Source organism: Falco peregrinus, chromosome 5 (genome assembly GCF_023634155.1).
Source record: "Falco peregrinus isolate bFalPer1 chromosome 5, bFalPer1.pri, whole genome shotgun sequence".
In the NCBI taxonomy this organism is placed as follows: Eukaryota; Metazoa; Chordata; class Aves; order Falconiformes; family Falconidae; genus Falco; species Falco peregrinus.
In genome coordinates this window covers 60,077,716-60,096,786 of record NC_073725.1, presented here as the reverse complement: position 1 = coordinate 60,096,786, position 19,071 = coordinate 60,077,716, and the positions used below count along the sequence as shown (strand labels likewise).

At 35.8% G+C, this 19,071-nt stretch overlaps 1 protein-coding gene across 1 annotated transcript in view; it reads right to left on the bottom strand.

Annotated features, from left to right (window-relative positions):
* Nucleotides 1-19,071, bottom strand: part of MINDY4 (MINDY lysine 48 deubiquitinase 4) — an 82,423-nt gene that overhangs the window by 42,616 nt on the left and 20,736 nt on the right. Inside the window, exons 6-13 of the mRNA XM_005240965.3 lie at nucleotides 14,627-14,685; nucleotides 14,169-14,278; nucleotides 12,913-13,029; nucleotides 9,316-9,404; nucleotides 4,738-4,839; nucleotides 3,692-3,755; nucleotides 2,265-2,330; nucleotides 1,944-2,011 (exon numbers count right to left, since the gene is read on the bottom strand). Coding sequence (XP_005241022.1) covers nucleotides 1,944-2,011; nucleotides 2,265-2,330; nucleotides 3,692-3,755; nucleotides 4,738-4,839; nucleotides 9,316-9,404; nucleotides 12,913-13,029; nucleotides 14,169-14,278; nucleotides 14,627-14,685 — 675 coding nt within the window. The remainder of the gene's footprint in view (nucleotides 1-1,943; nucleotides 2,012-2,264; nucleotides 2,331-3,691; nucleotides 3,756-4,737; nucleotides 4,840-9,315; nucleotides 9,405-12,912; nucleotides 13,030-14,168; nucleotides 14,279-14,626; nucleotides 14,686-19,071) is intronic.

Here is a 19,071-nt window from a genome sequence, read left to right as displayed (position 1 = left end):
AAACTTCCATGGAGTTTTCTTTAAAAAAAACAAAACAAAACAACCAAACCACTGATTTTCTTTTAAAATACTGTGACAAAAATCCAAGGGAGATCTCTTACTGGATGAAAATTCCATTACCTAAAACAACTCTTATTTGTCTTCAATTATTCATCCAGAAATATGCCCGTTATGTAAATAATTACTTACAATGCTTGTAACACTCACTAAATGGTACATGTTTCTTGATGATATGAGCAGTCAGTTATTTGTCTTGATATTTGCAATACCCTAAGGGAAGTACTATGACATAGCCATTAAAATTTATTACTGAAAACTACATAAACAAAATTCAGTTTGCACTTCTAAAAAAAAATATGCAAAGATCTGAAAACACATTCCACTGTATCTAATGACAGAGAAAAATTCCTGATTCTTATAAACAAAAGATAGGTAGCAAAGCAATGTATTACACAGTACCAAGCTAGAAGAGTAAAGGTACTTTAAAATGAAGTTCTGTGAGAAAGTCATGAATCCTACTTGATTCATTGTATAAACAATTTTGACACTGTGGTCCAGAAATGTAAAAATATTTAGATACCTAAAAATGCAAATAGGTACCATAAGGAATTTTCACACTCACTATAGACACTTAGCTCCCCCAAACACAAACCCAGATGATTGACTGGCCTTGTCATAATCCATCTGTTAAGAACTGAGAGGTGATGGGGAAAATAAGCTCCTTGCTTATATTATTAAAGAATGTTTACCATTTTATAGCAAGTAAAGCAATGCAGTCAATAGCAATTAGCAACATTGGTGCTTTTGGTGATCCTACCAAATGCGAAATATACCATTACTTGTTCAAATACCTTTACTAATCTGGACCTCTCTGTGGTAACTAGCTCAGAAAAATGAGAATAAATTACTTATGCTATAAAATTATCACATCATTTGTGTTAAGGGTGCAAAAGTGGAGTTAAGCCAATGGCCTGTAGAAGGAAGGAAGAAATGACAAAACCAAAACTAAAATCTGTAAATGCTTGTAGGAATCTCAGTAGGTGAGAAGTTGAAGGTTTATCACAAATTCGGACTAAGTTGTTATTTATTTTCAAGACAATGTAGTGAAGTAAGAAATAAAAGCTTACATAAACCCATGCTTTTTTCAAGAACAACTGCTCTCTTCATGTCAGCGGTTATTGCAAGTTGTCAGGGAACAGTTCTTTTCACTTGCAGATAATGCTAGGAGATTTTTACAGAAGTGGAATTTGAAAAAATGAAGAAAGCTTTTATATTGTGATCCACTCCGATATTCACAGTAACACAGAAATACATTTAATCTGTATAAAAGCACAAATAACTGCAAATGTGCTTGGGCAAGCCTCAATGAGTTTTTAAAAGTGGCTATAACAACTACCTGTTGGTTAGAACTCAGTATATTTATCCAACCAATAAACTGAGACCAGATATGTCATACCTTATTTATAGCTACCTAAAAGTGAGCTGCTAATCCACTGTATACTAGCCTTCCTTTATCATCATTGATGGAGAGATTGTGGCAGCACAAACAAGTTATTCATCCTTACCTAAGACAGATACCTAAAGTATGTGACGTAAATAACTCTCTAAATGAGTCTTGCTTTCAGCTGTCAAGACAGGGAGCATAGGCAACTACCTTAAACATGTTGCTTAATGTTTAGATGGAGTCATTTGTATCAGATGTGGTGGGCTGATCACTGCCACTTTAACAGCAAATATAAATATATATATACACAAGTGTGTGTGCGTGTATACAATGAAACGAAGATTAAGTGAGTAAATCTGCATAACTTCCCTATATTTTTCAGAGTAAACATCAAGATAGATTAAAAAGGCCAGAGAGTTAACTACATCACAGTTATTTCCTCACTTTGTACAGCTTTCTTGCTTTGCAGTTTATGAAACACAGATACAAAGACACTCACAGATTGATAGATCTTGATAAGATGACAGACACAGTCAGAAGGATGCACCCGCAGGGACCAATTTCAAACTGAAAAAGAAAAGGACACGTTTTATTTTGTTACGCACATTTTTTGACCAATTCTAAAGAAATGCAAATCAAACAGAAAGCAGAATTGTTCTCATTTATGCCAAAATTTAATTTCTTGCTCTGGTTCTTAAAAAGCAAGACATACCCATATAGTGTTTGAAACAATGTTCAGATGTTATCACGTGAGACTGATAAAAGCAGAAAGATAGCAGCTGAACTATAACAGGTTTATTATCTTCTCTATACAGAGTACCTGGTGAATATTCTGCTGAAGAAATACAACCAAATCTTCGTATCTTGTGGCACTATGTAGTATTAGCTGGGAAGAAATGCAAAAAGAAAAAAAAGTAACTGAAACAATAGCAATGCATTTTTATAACCTGAAAGCTGAGCTAAAGTAGTGAAAACTTTAAATCTGACTGGAAAGATTTGAACTAACAAAATAGAATAAAGATCTAATGAACTCTACCTATTACTGTTGTTTCTTGGTATAATATTGTATCTCAGCACTTCATATATTCTGAATTTTGTAATACTGCTTCTTGTTTTTAAATTAATTAAACAGACAGTTTGAGTCAATTTTAAGCATTGTTTATGCAATGAAAAACAATTCCTACAACAAACACAGGAATACTGCAGCTTTAGAAAACACAGAATGGAAAGTAGCTCAGGATTTTGTATGTATGTGCTGGGCCATCTATAGCAGCCATATATCAGAGCATTTCTGATCATACTCAAGAGAATACTCCCATGACTACTCTTATTTAACATGAAGTTCACAGATCCAGGCCCTTATTTCAACATTCTTTGTCTATTTTTCCATCTTCAGATTTTGACAGAAATGATGGTATTGTGGATACTGTGTGTGGAAAGATCAAGCAGTCTGGATTATATTCTTTTCCATCACATTTTCTCTGTGGTTATGCCCACATTACCTTTGTTAAGCAATATTAGAGGCAGCACAATGGTGTTCATTGCACTCTGAAATAGCCAGCAGATCAGAATTATGATAACATATTAATTAAATAATCTATCCTGTCTCTTGGAAGAGCATATTATAGCCAAGGTTTTCTGTTGCATTCACCCTATTTATACAGATTTTCACTTCCAGTTCTTCCAAAACTGGCTGGTTCTTAAAAGATCATCCGTTCCTCCATTTAGGAGGCCACTAATTCCTCAAACCACTGAAGCCTGGCTTATTGCATTGCTGTTTGCAAAACTACTTGAGATCTTCAGACGGAAACAAGACATAACTGGAAAGCACTTTGCCATTTGGAACTTCTGAAGGAAAAAAAAAAAAAAAAAAAGCAAAGAATTCTATGTAAGACAAGAAGAAAATACTGCCTTTTAATGCTCACAGCCATGCTGGTCAACTTGAAAGGACCCAGTTCACTCTTATCACATATTAATAAAAGGCACAGTTTATAAGCTTGAAAGGTAGACAGAACAAAAAGGACTTCAGAGAGACCAATCGCCCACAGATACTGGGACACTTCAGAGCCAAAGAGGCTACAGGATTTTGTTATTTCCTATTGGGTTTTGAATCACAACTAACTAATTTGACATAAAAGATGTTATAACACTAAAAGAGCAATGGAAATCAGATTCATTGTACTAAAATGAGAATAGCTAGAAAGAGGATATATGGAGAATGTTACTGTGAGTTACACAGAGCCTTACAGTTTCTAAGATTCCATCTGCCTTGTATTTTCCTATGGGAATGAACTGCTGTCTTCCTGATGGCCTGAAGAAGATACTCAGACAAAACCAAAGCTCATGTTAAAAGGAACAAAGTGAGAAATCAACATGTTATATGAACTGAATGATGAGCCAAAGATTTTGTATTAATATTTTTAACTACTTTTTTTAAAAAGGACTTCTTGTATAATAAGTTCATTTTACATATTAAACAAACTTATCAATGAAGCACATAATTTAGCTGTGCTGTGCTCTCCCAGTCAATTTAATATGAATTACGAGTTTCTCTATACAAAAGAGGATAAATATAGTTTTAAGATGTTAGTAACATTTTTATTGGAAAAGAATATTTTAAAAATACTTTAAAACAAGCAGAAGAACATATCTACAATATCATCACAAAGGAAGCATTTTATAGATGTAAAATATGCAAAATATCACTTGAAATGTCTTTGAATTTGCTGCTTCTATCTCAGGTTTGAAGAAGGACTTACGTGCTTCTCTGTTATTTTTCAGCTATCTTAGTTGATCTAATAAAAGATATGACATATTCTCACAAAACCTGGTTCACTTTACATGATTAAAAATATCATGTAGGATCCAGTACAGCCAAAGCTAGCAATCTTAAAGTTAGATGACTTGTGTACAAACAGCCTAACTGCATAGTATAATCTAAGTAACGTAGGCAGCTACAGCACAAGGAAAATAATCCCAGCCATAACAAAATATCCTGCAATATAAAATTGTTGGAGGAAAATGCTGTGTCTGGAAAAATAACTGTTGTAAAGATTTTAGAGGAACCCTAGCCTCAATGATATCTACAGTATCTTTCACAGCAATTTCAAAGAATTTGACTATCCTGTCCCAGCTACTGGGACAGCAGGAATGACATTTTGCATTTCTCCCTAAGCCATTTTAGACTGCATAAATACATCTTACAAAACTTTCATTTGATAAACCATGTACATATATAACAGGCACAAGCACAGGAGCATTGTACAACAACTAAAACTGCTTCTCCTACTTACAGTGCCACGATTGCTTTTTCGTTGCCTCCTGCACGCCACAGTATGTCTGCAATAGCCATGGTAAGGCATTTGGTCCTGTGAACTTCTGAAGGCTGAAGACAACTGCAGTCCAGGAGATGCAGGAAACAGAGAAATACCAAAATATGTATTGGGAAGCTCACTCATCAGAGGGCAAAATGCCCCAAATACAATATACACAAATTCATAGCAGGTTTGCAGCCAAAAGAACAAAGCTTTTTTCTTTTTCTTTTTTTTTTAGAGACTACGTAGGTGTTGTAGTGCCTAATAATGAGGCTCTGTCAAGTTGCCTCAGAAAATGATCATTTAGGTATCTCAGTTCCTTCTGTAGTCAAGAAATAGACAACTTGGATGGCCAAAGCAAAAAAAATCCTGATTTAAACAGGGAGCTAGTATTGTTACTGAGAACACATGCCAATATAAAGGTACAGTTGAATTTGACCTTTCTCTAAGAATAAAGCATCTGAATGAAATGCCATGAGAGCACTCGCTGTGCACGCACTATGAAGACTTCTCAGCAATGGGCTGAAAAGTTGATAGGAGAATGTGGCGCTGATGTTGAGCACCTAAAGAGCTCTACAGAGGGCGATGCAACTGAAGTTGCCACTAGAGTATGTATGGGCTTTCTGGAACCATTCTTTGAGGTGAACCACCTTAAATCTTATTTTAGGCATTTAAGAAGGTACCTTGGATCTTACTGAAGACGATCAGATCTGGTGAATAGAGTTGTATCTAAAACAACTTCCTTTTTAGCTTGCTAATAAAACAAACTGGCCACAGTGGGTAGGTCTCTTCTGAAGACAGAAGCAAAAGAGAAATTTAAGGGAAATTAATTCACCTAGGTCAAGTGTTAACAGCAGTGTGTTGCGTCTGGGGGATCTCAATGAGCTTTTGCTGCTTGTAATGATGGTTAGACTGTTATGAGTATTTAAGCTATGAAATTTTAAGCTTGCTAGCCTATGTCTATATGTTCTATGACAATACCCTTGTAATACAGGTGAATCTAAGAGATGAAATACACAATCTCTGTTTCTAGGAGATTAATACTAAAGATGGCGTCTAGTTTATAAGGAACGATTATAACAAAAATATTATTAAGACCAATGGACCAAAATCAAGAGAATACTAAATAAGGTATGATCAACAACAAGAACTGATTATACATAGATCTATAAGCATACCCTGAAAACTAATCTTCTAAAAGAAATAGTGGATGCTCTTTCAGAATACATATTTATAAATGGTTGGACAAAAAAAACAGGTAAATATACTTTAGGAAATCAATAATGTATTGGTAAATAATGGACAAGAGAAGCTAATTAAACTTTAAATCTGTAATTAAGTTGTTTCACTATTCTGTAACAGGGTTGTTTTATATATTAAATATGTTTTTTAGTTTATAAAGGCCCTCATACTTAATTTCTTTCTAAGTTTTTATTTCTTAACTCTTTTCAACAAATATACACCATAATGTTCTTACCTACTACTAAACTATCTAAAGTACTACCTGCAATCAACACTATGTTTGCGTTTTTTAAATAAGGTATGCTCAAAGTGGTGACCTAAAACATTACAGTAATTGACCCAATATTGGTCTGTGGAGCCCCACTATTTCTGGATATTTTTTTTTACTTAGATGTTTGGTTTGGAACTTATGCAATGATGCGCAAAACTAAGGAATGTTTACAGTAATCTATTGATCCCAAACATGGAAGCAATGCTGTCAACACATTTCCTACAAACTGTGTTTTATGAAGTCTTCTAATACCTCCTGTTATTCTAACTTCCAAGATATGAACAGAGAAATTAGGACAAGGAGGCCAAAAGTCAGAAAATGGAAAATGCAGATTTAAGAATAAAACCCAACATTCATGAGCCTAAAGAAATGGACAACAGATCCATACCCCTGGGAAGTATAGAACTGGAATTTTCTCTAGTGGCTTCAAGAATGGCAGTCTTTGAAATTCAGATATTATCAGTCTTAAGAGTGTTACCAGTATGGGAGATGATGTCAAAACCTGTTCCCAGCATTACAGTAAAAGATCTAATAATTCAAAAGACTAAACAAGAAACACCAAACATCAAAAAATTAAACAGACTTTCAAGTACAATGTCTGCCTTGAACATAATGTTCATTTAGAGAATATTTCCTTCTCTGAAGGATGTGAGATATGGGAAATAATTGGTGAGAGTTTTCAAGTAAAAAATATATAATCATAATTTTCTCTTATCTCTGCCTGTGTTCTAATACAGGCACTCAGAAATTTATGGTAAGCATAGCAACTATTTTTTGTTTCTGAGAGAGGTAACAGAGTAAGAAGGAGACATGATAATTGTTTCTTGAATATTGAAGAAGCCTGAAGTCAAACACTTACTGTGAAGTGCCTAATAATTTGAAAATTTAGGTTAGAATTAGAAAGGAATATTAATCCTCTCATTTCAGGCTCTGAGATTTCCCTTTCTTTCTGCTTGACTAAGAGTTTCTGCCCATGGCAAACACATCATAAGAAAAATATGTTTATATCTCATGAATAAAACAAAATCTTTTAAAACCATGTGGATAATAGGAAGGGAAAAATAGGAGAGGCAAATATTGCCAAGTAAACAGGACACATTGTAGCTGGCATGCATTCGGACATTAGTAGTATAAAAAATCTGGCCTCAATCCTGTTATTTGGGTGCCACATTATTTTTATATCATTTACAATCACTGAACTGTGTTGAAAGAAGAAAAGCTTAACATCTCTATTTTCACTAAGGATGACCTGAGACTCAAAGGGACCAAGGAGCAGATGATCAAAGGCTGTCCTCCAAGCTGAAACAAATTCTTGGTTTTCATAACCAGAAATAATTCTTCAGTGAGTTCTGTGGAGATTCCTGCTCATAAAATCTAAATATGTACTGATTTTCTTGCATGGAAGTTTCTGACTTTTCTCTGTTATGTGGACAAGAGCCTTAATGTGCCTCTCATTATCATATGAATTAGAATAATAAAGTTTTGCTAGCTAATTTTTGCACTTTTATAAAGTGTACTTTGTACAGCAGGCTCTTGATATGAATTAACAATGAGATATATTGAAGAACTGAAGAAGAAAAAACCTAAACTGCATAACATTTTAGAATTAACTTGACATTACACCCTGCACATATCTTATATCACTGACCCCGTCTCTTTATCAGCCCATGCTAATTGCTTTTAAGTGACTTCAAGGAACAGGCAATTTTCAAGTGATGAATTCATAGCAACTTATTTGGCCCTTGTTCTGGGGTCCGCAAGCAATCAGTGCCAATAATAACTAGCCACAGCAATAGTAGTAATGGTACAACTTTCAGTATTGTGTTCAGACTCTAAGCCTGGTTTTCAACATTTCTAATGGCTTACTAGGTGTCTCACATTAGGACTGCCTATCTGCTAGAACTGCTGGACCTGTGCACTTGCGTGGACTTGGATTACCCCTAGGACTTGGTAATCCTTTGATTAACTGTCACCTCCCATCCTGGGTGCTGAAGACAAATAATGATGTTCTACAGGTGCCCGATTCTTTCAATTATTGATTAAAAAAGCCCAAACAACGAATTTACATTAAATGCCAGACAGACAAAACTAAGACAAATCAAAAGAGACCGTCCTTTCCTAAACAGTTGCAAGCAGATAAGGGTATATTTAAGGCCAAATTTGTACACGATGAACATGTTTACATTGTAAGGTAATGAAATTTAAGAAAAATCTCAGCATGAAATCTTTTCTTCTGGCTGAATTGTGTTCAGTGTATCACCCACAAATAACACAAGGTGATAGCAGCTTAAACCAGTAAAATACTGTTATCCCTATTCAACAAACTGTACCTATAAAACACAGGAAAACTTTTTTTTCTTCTGTATTGCATTTAATTTCTTATTGAAAACAAAAGGCAAATACAAGCAGTCTGGTGATAAAGTAGTTTTTTAGACATTATTTTCTAGCATTTCACTGAATAACCCTGTTCCTTTAGCAAAGTAACAAGTACATTAGTATTATAGCAGTCCAAGTAATTTTCCTTGACACTAGCAATGCTTAGTAATATTCTTTTAAATTAAGTACATACAGAATTTAAATTAAAATTCTGTTAAGGAGTTTAACCGTGAAAGATCAAAGACAGTAGCAATAAAAAATAATTATAGATGTTACTTTAATTTTTCACCCTCCCTGAGATTCTTAGTGTCAAAAACTGCACGAAATTCATGGTCTTTCAAACCTTGATTACATTTTATTTGAAATCACATCTCCATGGGATCTCAAAGTTAAATAATTTTCATTGGCCTCAATTCAAGCTGTTCAATTTTTTTAGAGATTCTTGGGTTAATGACAAGCAAGTAATTATACAAATAAAACACCAACTTTAAATTCCTACAGTTGAAAGGGAAGTAAATACAAGCAAATCATATGCTGCTTTATTTCTTTCTCAGACACAAAGAGAAGTTCAATAAGTTCAAACTCAAAAGGCTCCTGAGTGGCTGCAGCAGAGAAAAAAAAAAATACTTTTATATGGAAAATATTTCTGATGTCAACTGCTGACTTACCGAGCGTCTTTATTCCTGTTACTGTCTGCAAAGATAAGCTGTTGTAGGACACAAGCTTGAACTGCAGCCAGTACTCCACATGGGCCACCCTGAGGGGAATAATGGGACACTCTATGAGCAAAACAATTTGCACTGTTTGGTGCTGATGAAAACTTTTGCGAGCCATATGCTTCCACTGAGGCTTAAGTCATTCTTTCATCTCTCTCTTTCCATCCATGACTTTGTACTACCCTCTGGCTGATGGGGTTTTTTTGCAAGCCAATGAAAATCATTGTTACTAGCTGGTATTGTGTTTTCCACTTATTTTTCCTGAAAATGCCTAGACATCTGTCGTGACATATTGACATATAACATCAAAGGAAAGTTTTTTAAAAATCAGATCTGCAATTATGCAATTATGTGGACCTATTGACCCACAGTCTACTTTAACTTCCAAAGAGAAATCAAATCTGACTGTTTTCCAAAGAGTGAAAATAAGCCTTGCTCTTTTACCTCCTCTGACCATGATGCCTCCCTTCTAGAACCCATTTACATTACTTAACACAGATTTTAGTTTTATGTCTAGCCCTCTGTACAAGGCAGCTATCTCACTGGTGAAGAGAAAGAAAACAAAGGAAGTTTGAACCTTTCAAATTATTAATGTTAGGAAAAAATCACAATACCAGTAAATACCATATTAACTTTAAACTTTATGGAAAATAGATTTATAGCTGTTTTGAAAGACTATGAGATGGGGTAGCAATGTATTTCATTCTCCTTGCTTATTCCCTGCCATCTAGCCCACCATATGGCATGCCCAAGACCTGTTCCTATGGGTTAACTATATGCCAGACAGCTGTACAAGCTGTCCTGAGAAGTAAAAGGTATGCCCTTTTGTTGCCTAGAAAACTTCCTCCAGCACAAGTCTCCCTCCTTTATCATTCAGTTCTCTCCCAGATGGCTCATATCATATTATTTACTCAAGTAGTTTTCGGAGGAGACACAGAAAAGCCATCATTTGTCTGCAACACCTATGCATGAACGGAGCAGGCTGTGCAGGACACAAGACTATCACAGATACTACAATACCACACGTCACATTGTCAGTACTCGGAATTACTGCAACTTAACAGAGGATTCAGTATATTAAACCCCGCAGATGCTTTCCCATGTGTCTGTCAGCACATGCTGCCATTCTCAGAAATGGGCTCATTCTTAACATTAGGAAGTCCATTACTTTAACACAGGTCCCTCCTAAACCAGCATCTCATACTGGCCGACGTATCAGTGCTAGCTTTGTCTAGCCAGGTAAAATAAAAAATAAAACCAACAATAAGGGTAAGAAAGTTTTCTGGAGAGTCTGTTTTCTGATTTTAACCCATGACAAAGTCTATGCTGTTGCTACTCTCCATAGCATGAGATTAACCCAGGATTACACTGCTGCCATATGCTACAGCTGCACCTCTGATTTCCTCTGTAGATCACAACCAGGCTGTGATGAATCAGTTTAAGATCTGTCAAACTCTTCTCAAAACCCTGGAGAAGAATTAAAAGTGCAGCCAGCAGTGCTGCATTTGATAGCAATGTGATCAAGATTATCAGTTTAATTCTCTAGTTGTCTCAAGTATAGCATTGTCTAAAGGGATGAGACCTGCAGGTACATGCAGTTATGCACAGTATGCAACCTGGAAAATAAAGGTCCTGTAACCAGAAAATAGCTTAGATACTGATAACTTCCATTTTCTCATTTGTAATACATGCATGCTACCTCTCTGGAATTACACACATAACTAATGAGTGAATAATCTGAAACACATTAAGGAAAAAAACAAGGTTTATTTCAGTCCACCAGGGAAATTCTCCCAGTCAAAAAAACTATAGGAACCACTTTGAATATCTTCTTATAGCACCACAGAAACTTAACGTAGGAAAGAATCAAACAAATGTTCAGCTGAAATGAATTTTGGAAGTGAGGAGGCATATATTAACTATGTGAAATAAAAGCATCTAAGCAAAACATTCTGGTTTACCCTTCCTGTTGTGGAACTTGCAGTAGGAAATCTAATGGCCAGTGAGTTGCTAAAAGTGACAAGACATCCTTTCTCTAGCAGCAGGGTCTGGAAACACCAAAAATTTACTGTGCACCAGTAAACATTACTGCCATGATTCCTTTTGGAGTTTAAATTAACATTTAATATATTTTTTCCTGCTAGGTTTTGCTTAAACATAGGCAGCTTTCTTCTGACATAATCAGCCTAATGAAATATTTAACTAGACAAGGTAAGTTAATTAAAAATCTTAATGACATCATTTGTTAGCCATTTTCCTTGCCCCAAAGCTTCTCTTCCTCTCACTTCTGTATAGTACGTAATGGTCTACTTCTCTCAGGCCAGATAAAGATTTTCTGCATCAGCACAGAAGCTTGATGAGTGTTTTGTAACGAGCAGTCTGCTCCTTTCCTAGTCTTTACTGAAGTCCTCAGATCATTGCTCTTAAGAGAAGAGACCTGATACATGGATATCCCAGAAGCATATGTATGGAGCCACAGAGACGAAAGCATTAAGCTGCAGCTGAGGAGGATGCATTTTTATGATGGATCTGTTTGACTTTGGAGGCAGCTACATATCTTGTGCCCTATGTGTGGTCCCTGGTCTGGGTCTATGCACTGACCAGCTGAGAAACCACACTGACCAACTGCATCCTGCATACAGAGTAGAAGGACAGTCTGAAGCACTGCAGTCTCAGTCCGTAAGAATCGGGTGCTCAGGCAAGGTTGACAAGATAAACACCAGATGAGTGAGTCTCCCACTCAATGCCCTAGACCAAAGAGACCTTTGTTAGCACCAAAAATTTCTGTGGATTGGAAACATGCTTTCCAGGCTGACCCTGGTCATGGTATGGTGGTTTTACCAGATCTGGTCACCACAGGGACCTGCTGGGGATTTTAGAAAGGGCCATCTGGTAGATGATGCCTAGGAACTGATGAAAACCTTGTTTTAGGGAGGAGCTTGCATCTTGTGGCTGCAGTCCACAATTATAGAAACATGGCTGCAAAAGAGGTGGTCCCACCAGCAGTCCCAGTCCCCAGTCCCAGTAACACTGCAGGGGAATTTGTTCTCTTTTTATTTTAGAAATGAGCCTTATCATGTGAAACCCATGTCTTTAAGAGGCAAAAATCTCCTTGTGATTTCCCAGGCACTGCAGGCAATTCTTGCTACATCCCCTCATTTTGAGACAGATCAAGTTCCACCTTAAACTTATAAAACATTGCTCCCACATATCTTTTTTTCTCTTAAACTCCACCCTTGATTTATGTGCTTTTATTCTTTTACCACCACTAGCTTTCAGCTGAGATGGCTTGTCTTCCTCCCTACAAATAACTCCCTGCCACACACACATTTACACACTTTCTGTAGCTACTTTAAGTTCTTTCAGAAATATTCCACCCATCTCAAGTCTTCTAATAAGATTGACAAGTTGACATCAACCAGTGATAACCAGAGAAGTTGAAGAAAGAGAAGAGTCTTTAGAAGACATTTTTTTTTTACTGCTGAATCACAGCCTTTGTAAACTCAATGTAAAAAGCAAAGATGACTTTAAGGAAGTAATTTACAGTACCTTTTTTTGCACAATGCCGTATTTTAACTGTGGTATGTTATTAAATGTAAAACTCTGTATTTTCCATTCTTCACTGAAGCAAGAAAGACTAGAGCCAAACAAAAGATTTTTTAATTCCTAATAAAAAAAAAAAAAGAAAAAGAAAAAAAAATTCTCATTTTAAAAACAAATCCAAAACACGGGTACATTTTCTTACAGTTATTTGTAGAAAAGAAAGGAGGAGTGTGGAAGGGTAATGACTAACTCACTATACCCACCCTTTTCTGTTTTATACATACTGTAAATAGCAACACCCAAATGAAAAGGAGCAATTTTTTCCTTTTCCTGCAATATTCCTTCAACTCATAATGCCGTGTGCTGCTCAGCATCGGAAACTGTTTATGCAGATTGTCTGGGGCACAGTTTCCCATGAATGCATTACAGAATGTTGCCTTAAATGTAACAGCTAGAAGAGCAATGCCTACTAATGGTTACATTGAAGAGAAAAGCACTGTTGCTGGATGCAGGACTGAGAAAAGGCAGTTTTGCCCCTCAAAATTGCTGATACAAGATAAATGTTTCTCAAACGTTTGACTACCGTATGTCAGATTGCATATCAGCATAAGCCAAATTCAGGTCTTGGCCCTGAACAACTGCAGACCACTACTACTCAGGAATAGCTAAACTGAAGAAATTGCATTCATGCTAAAGTAAAGCTGAGTAAGTAAGAACAGACTGCTCGGTGTTCGTATTGTTACTCGGAGCTCTTTGATCTAGAAATGAAATTGGAAGGCACCCTCGCCATCTTTTCTCTGTTTTTTATTCCCTCTGTTTGAATGGGATGGAGAATATTAAAGGTATTTAATGGTTCCATCTCTGCTTAAAATAAGGACGATAAGCAAGGGAGAAACATAGATATGGGGACAGATACACACAGGGTAATAATAAACTTGTTCTGAACCACTGTCAATTTAAGGACTGGAGAATAAGCATGTGAATAACTCATTAGAGGCATTAATAAAATAATACAAGCTTCACTAATTAAAGCTGTTATCTGCGTTTCAAGTGGCATGCCCTTCTGGTATTTTTCTGAATTTTGGACAGGCATCCCTATATTACTTTTCCACTTGAACACTAAGTAAGGAATATACTCGGGAATGAATAGAGCACGTTAAATCCCACACAAACATGCAACACAGAGCATTCCATCACAGCTTTGGCTAACTTGAAGTAAAATAACATTCTCACACATCTATTCGTATCCACTATCATCTTACTTTTGCAAGAGAAATATCAATTGCCTTTGATACTACTTGAAGCATATACAGTGTTGAAAGATCCGGGTTCTTACTAACTTCTCCAGTTGTTCCTTCATCCTCAACATCAACTGAAAAAAAATAAATCATATAATGTGTTGGATTAAAAAAATTGCTTCCCCCAGCAGGCTCGGTGACAGGGGTTCATCAATATGACAATTAACACTTTCTTCTCATGTGTCTTTATAAAAAAGAAAACACAATTTTAGCCAGGAAAGACAGATAAAAAACACATGAGCCAGCCTTTGTTTAATTACTTCTTAATGACTTCTTTACACAGTCTTACCTAAGAAGTTAATATCAAATGCAATTATTCTGAATCAATGAAGAGTTACAAAGAAGCGACTCATACACATTTGGTTACAGCTGCTCTGAAGAATACAGTGGCAAAAGCCAAACTGAAGCTTGACATAACTTACCTAATTCTAGGACATCTTTCATCTGGTCTTCTTTATAGCAAGTGGATGTTGGAGACTTCCTACATTAAAATTAAACAAAACATGAATGACTAAATGTTCACTTCTAATGAGAAGAGTTGTTCAAAGAAACAAAGAGAAATATTGAGTGTGCCCACACAAACATACAATTTTTATGTGTGTATATATATGTATACACACACATAGAAAGGTGTGTAGGTGAGTAGAGAAAGATAATAAAAGAGGCACATAGCTAAAAACCATATTAATTGGTTTTCACCTTTAGCTTTTAAAATGTTCCATACAAAGAAGCTCAGTCTCACTAACATTTTTTTAATAAGGAAATAAATGGTGTTAGAGCAAAAAAACTTTTTCAGTGGAAGAAAGCTGAACTTCAAGAGCTCATCAGTAAAAACTGCCAGCACAGGGCAGTATGCTGCAATTAATTCAGAATTTCAGTCTTCTTTCAACATCAGTTTCATTTAATTTCTGTAATTTCAGTATATGTCAGGTCCTGTAAGCTCATGTACAGGGGCATATTTTATACTGCCCTGAATTTCAAGTGAAGAAATTAATTGATATGTGACTGCCTCTGAGTTCAAAGGATCTGGACCTAAAATAAAATTTACATCTCTGATCAGGATCACGATGAGATATAAGTTCGTCCTTAAACTACTTGAAATATCCAAATAATATAAGTGGGATTAGGTGTTAGACTAGCTTCCTTTACCAGGGTAATTTTTTTAATGCACTAATAGGTAGCAGTTGTCCAACTGCCCTTGTGGTTTAATTGTATATTAAATAAATAACAGGTAGAAAATGCATATAAACAACTACTAAAAGGACTAAGCATTTAAACTTGTTTGAGAAGTCAGAACTTAAATAGAATGTTAGATTTTCAGAGATTAGATGGATTTATTTTTCCTGTTGAATTGATACCAAAATGAATTCAGAACCAAGGAAAAGTTTCAAATAACTACTGTAAAAACATGGGGGATTTTGGTTGTGGGTTTTTTTTGGTTCAGTTTCTTTTTTTTCTTTTTTTTTCAAAAGAGCAATACTGCATCATTGGCCTTTGCTTTGGAAAAAAGGTATTGCATTGACAGTTCTTTCAAAAATAGTATGGAATAATTTCCTCAGCAATATTCTTTGTATGCATGATATTATTATAGCAACAACTGCTGTCATATCACATACTTTCCACTAACTTAATTTCCTTTTTCAGTGTGTGAAAGATGAACAAAAGCAGAACACAGACCTATCACATTCAGGACTTTGCCCATTTAAAAGCATTTTGGCACCTTTCTCACTGGCAGTCTTTGATACTATAAGAACAGAAACATTTTTTTCTCTATAAACAAGGTAAAGGATTTATGCAATGAAATGTGGATGGCCACAATTTAAAAAAGATAAAATAGAAATGAATCACTTTGTTAGTAGGGATTTGAGGTAAAAATAAATAGGATGCCCAGCAGGTCAATATAAAAGGGCTGGCTGAGAGCAAATCTGTGTAGTGGCGTAAACAGTATTGAGCTCTTGCTGAATATAACAGTACTTTAAATGTGATATAGAGTTTCAAATAGCTGAGTGTGGTATATTCTAAAATACAATCAGATTTCCTCTTGCTTTCTCTAATACTGAATTTCAGTGGAGATTTTTTTCTGCTAGCTACCTGCTAGTATTTTCATCTTTCCGGGTCAGGGAAAGGGTTGCAATGACACTATATTTGCCAATAAAATATTTTTTAGCCAGGTACTCATGTCACAACTACACCTAAACATAGCCACAATCCACAATTTTGTTCTGCCTGAAATTGTACACTATTGCTTCTTGTTTCCTACAGAATAATGTGTTTCTCCCCAGGTCAATCCAATTCAATCTAGTTTTGCAAAAAGCAGAGCTCTTAGTACTTAAGAATGCAGCACTACAGGTTACAGCATACTATCCAGCCTCAACTGCTGCTTCAGGGCTTGGTCTCCTATAGGTACTGTATCATATCTCCTAGCTTCATTAGATGTCTTGGATACCTTAGAGTGTCAAATAGCACTATGCGCCTTTGTTTAGGCACATAGATCACTCCCTACATCAAATTAGTAGCCTTGATTCATTTTTGTCCCAAACACTTCTCCTCAGCAGTGTTTCATCTGAAAAAATCTGTAAAAGAAAGTCAAGTCAATTGTGGTATAATTGATATATAGCCCACGTGGCACCAGGGTTTGTTCTGGAAAGTCTAGAAGATTTTGGTTCTACACCCATTCCAGGAAGAACCAAGCCCAGGACGCAAAGTGCTTTGAATTCTCAAGGCTAGGAATTCCCATCAAGCTGAGGAAAGTACGGACATCAAAGATTGATGTAGGGTGTTTTTCGGTTAAGTGGGGTATTTTTGCAGGTGTATGTTCCTTCAAGGGTAACTTGTGTTTCTCAAAACGCTGTCAGGACATTTATTGCAATTTCCATTTCAGCAGATGGTTACTGTTCAGGAAAATTTATTGTACACATAAAACCATACAGTTAGAATACTGAGGAAGGGGGAAGTCATCCGTCATGGCAGAAAAATGGGACAGGAAGAAAATATGCTTCATTATAAACATAGTATACAGTACTTTCTCTAAATATTTGAACAGTCCTATTTGATCTTCACGCATTGCAGAAAACTGAATTTACGAAGAATAGCTGAACTTGCAGAGAAATCACTTCTTGGCACAATAGTGCATGCACATTCCACTATTTCCTATTTATACTACAATACACAAAAGGTCAAATAAACAAAGGAGCTTAAAAAATAAACACTGACCATCACTGGCTTTAAGATGACTGTGTTGGTAAAACTTATTTTCACTGCCTGATTACAACAGCTTTTCTACAGGACATACATATTTTCTGCATCATAATATAGTGTCAGAAGGTTGTCTAGAAGTTGCAATCCTCCAGCCTTGTGCTGTTACACCATATACAGACACATATGTCATTCTTGGTACAGTAAGATCTGGGGAGTAGATAAGAAAATTTAGACTGCTAATGTCTGCAAAAGGGTAAACAAGGCCATTGTATGCAATGCAGCTTGCCACTGCTTTAGGGCAAAATTATAAGAACCGAATTATTAAAAGCAATTGTAAAGATGCAAAGCATCATAATGAATACCAGGTAATATATTTCCGTAGGAAAAAGGCCTTGTCAAGAAGATTTAATAAAAATTCTGACATGCTTGCAAGCCTGGTTGGTAAAGGCAACAGAGCTCATACACTTAATTTCTCCAAACTTCTTTTTTAGTTAAGGCCTGCACCTGATTTGATTGGCACATTAGCAGTATGAAAGATAATTCATGAACAGATGGCTCATTGACAGACATGAACAAGGTAAATTAAAAAAACTTTGTCATAGAAAGAGTCATTTCTAATAAGCTCACACACGAATCTGCATCTGTCCTGCTGCATTTTAACTGTAGTGACAATTCAGGAGAAAAAAACACCTTTGCTGAGAAGGTTTGTGTATGGAAAAAATAATGATGATAATCACGAGTTGAGCTACAAGATCGTTTGAACTGCATGATGAGTTGGGCTCACATGAATAGAATGCTCTCTCACAGGCAAGAAACAAATATTTATCTCCAGCTGTAAAACCAGACCTACTATAATAAAAGTGTAGCTCATTTATTCATACAGTACTTTATCAAAAAATTTTCTGTGCAGCATTCCTACCATGGAATTTTCAAGGAGCACAGTACCAACCACTTGTGTGAACTGACCATTACATTTAGCAACTCAAAACAGTTGCCAGCAAAATAAACAAGTATCAGTAAATTAAAACTAAGGGCTAAAATTCCACTAAAGATAGATGCTTACAAGATACCAGTTAAGAGACACTGTATAAAACATTAAGAAGAGTTCCCAGACTTCAACGCTCAATCAATTCACATCAGTGGAGGTGAATACAACCCTCCATTCTGTTTTTCAGGCATATGCACCCACTCTGCCTGGTTTTGGCCATCAGGTTTTAGACCATTTATTTTTAAGGATGTGGAATTTTCAGGGCCTTACACTTCTTGTCAGAAACCTCAGATTTTTAACAATCCAACCCCCTGTAACTTGACAGACTTTAGCAAAATAAATTCTCTTCCTGAAAGCTAATATCAAGTGTTAAATTGGAAGAAGACAAAAGCTTACACTGAGGAGTAGTGTAGTTCTCTTATTTTATTATTAAAAAAGGTAAATACATACAACCGCCTAGTGATGAGCACCCATATTGCAGAGAAGATTTTAATGCCTGGTAAAGTAATCTAATCTTAGGGAGAGTAACAGATAAGGAAACAAAAATTCCCTGTACTACCTGCAAACAACTAATTGTTTTTAAGGAGCAGGTGATTTCTTATGCTGCTTCCTACCATGCTTTCCTTGATGCTCATATGTAGACACAGTGAAAGGAAATGGTGTGAAGCTTTATCAGTGATA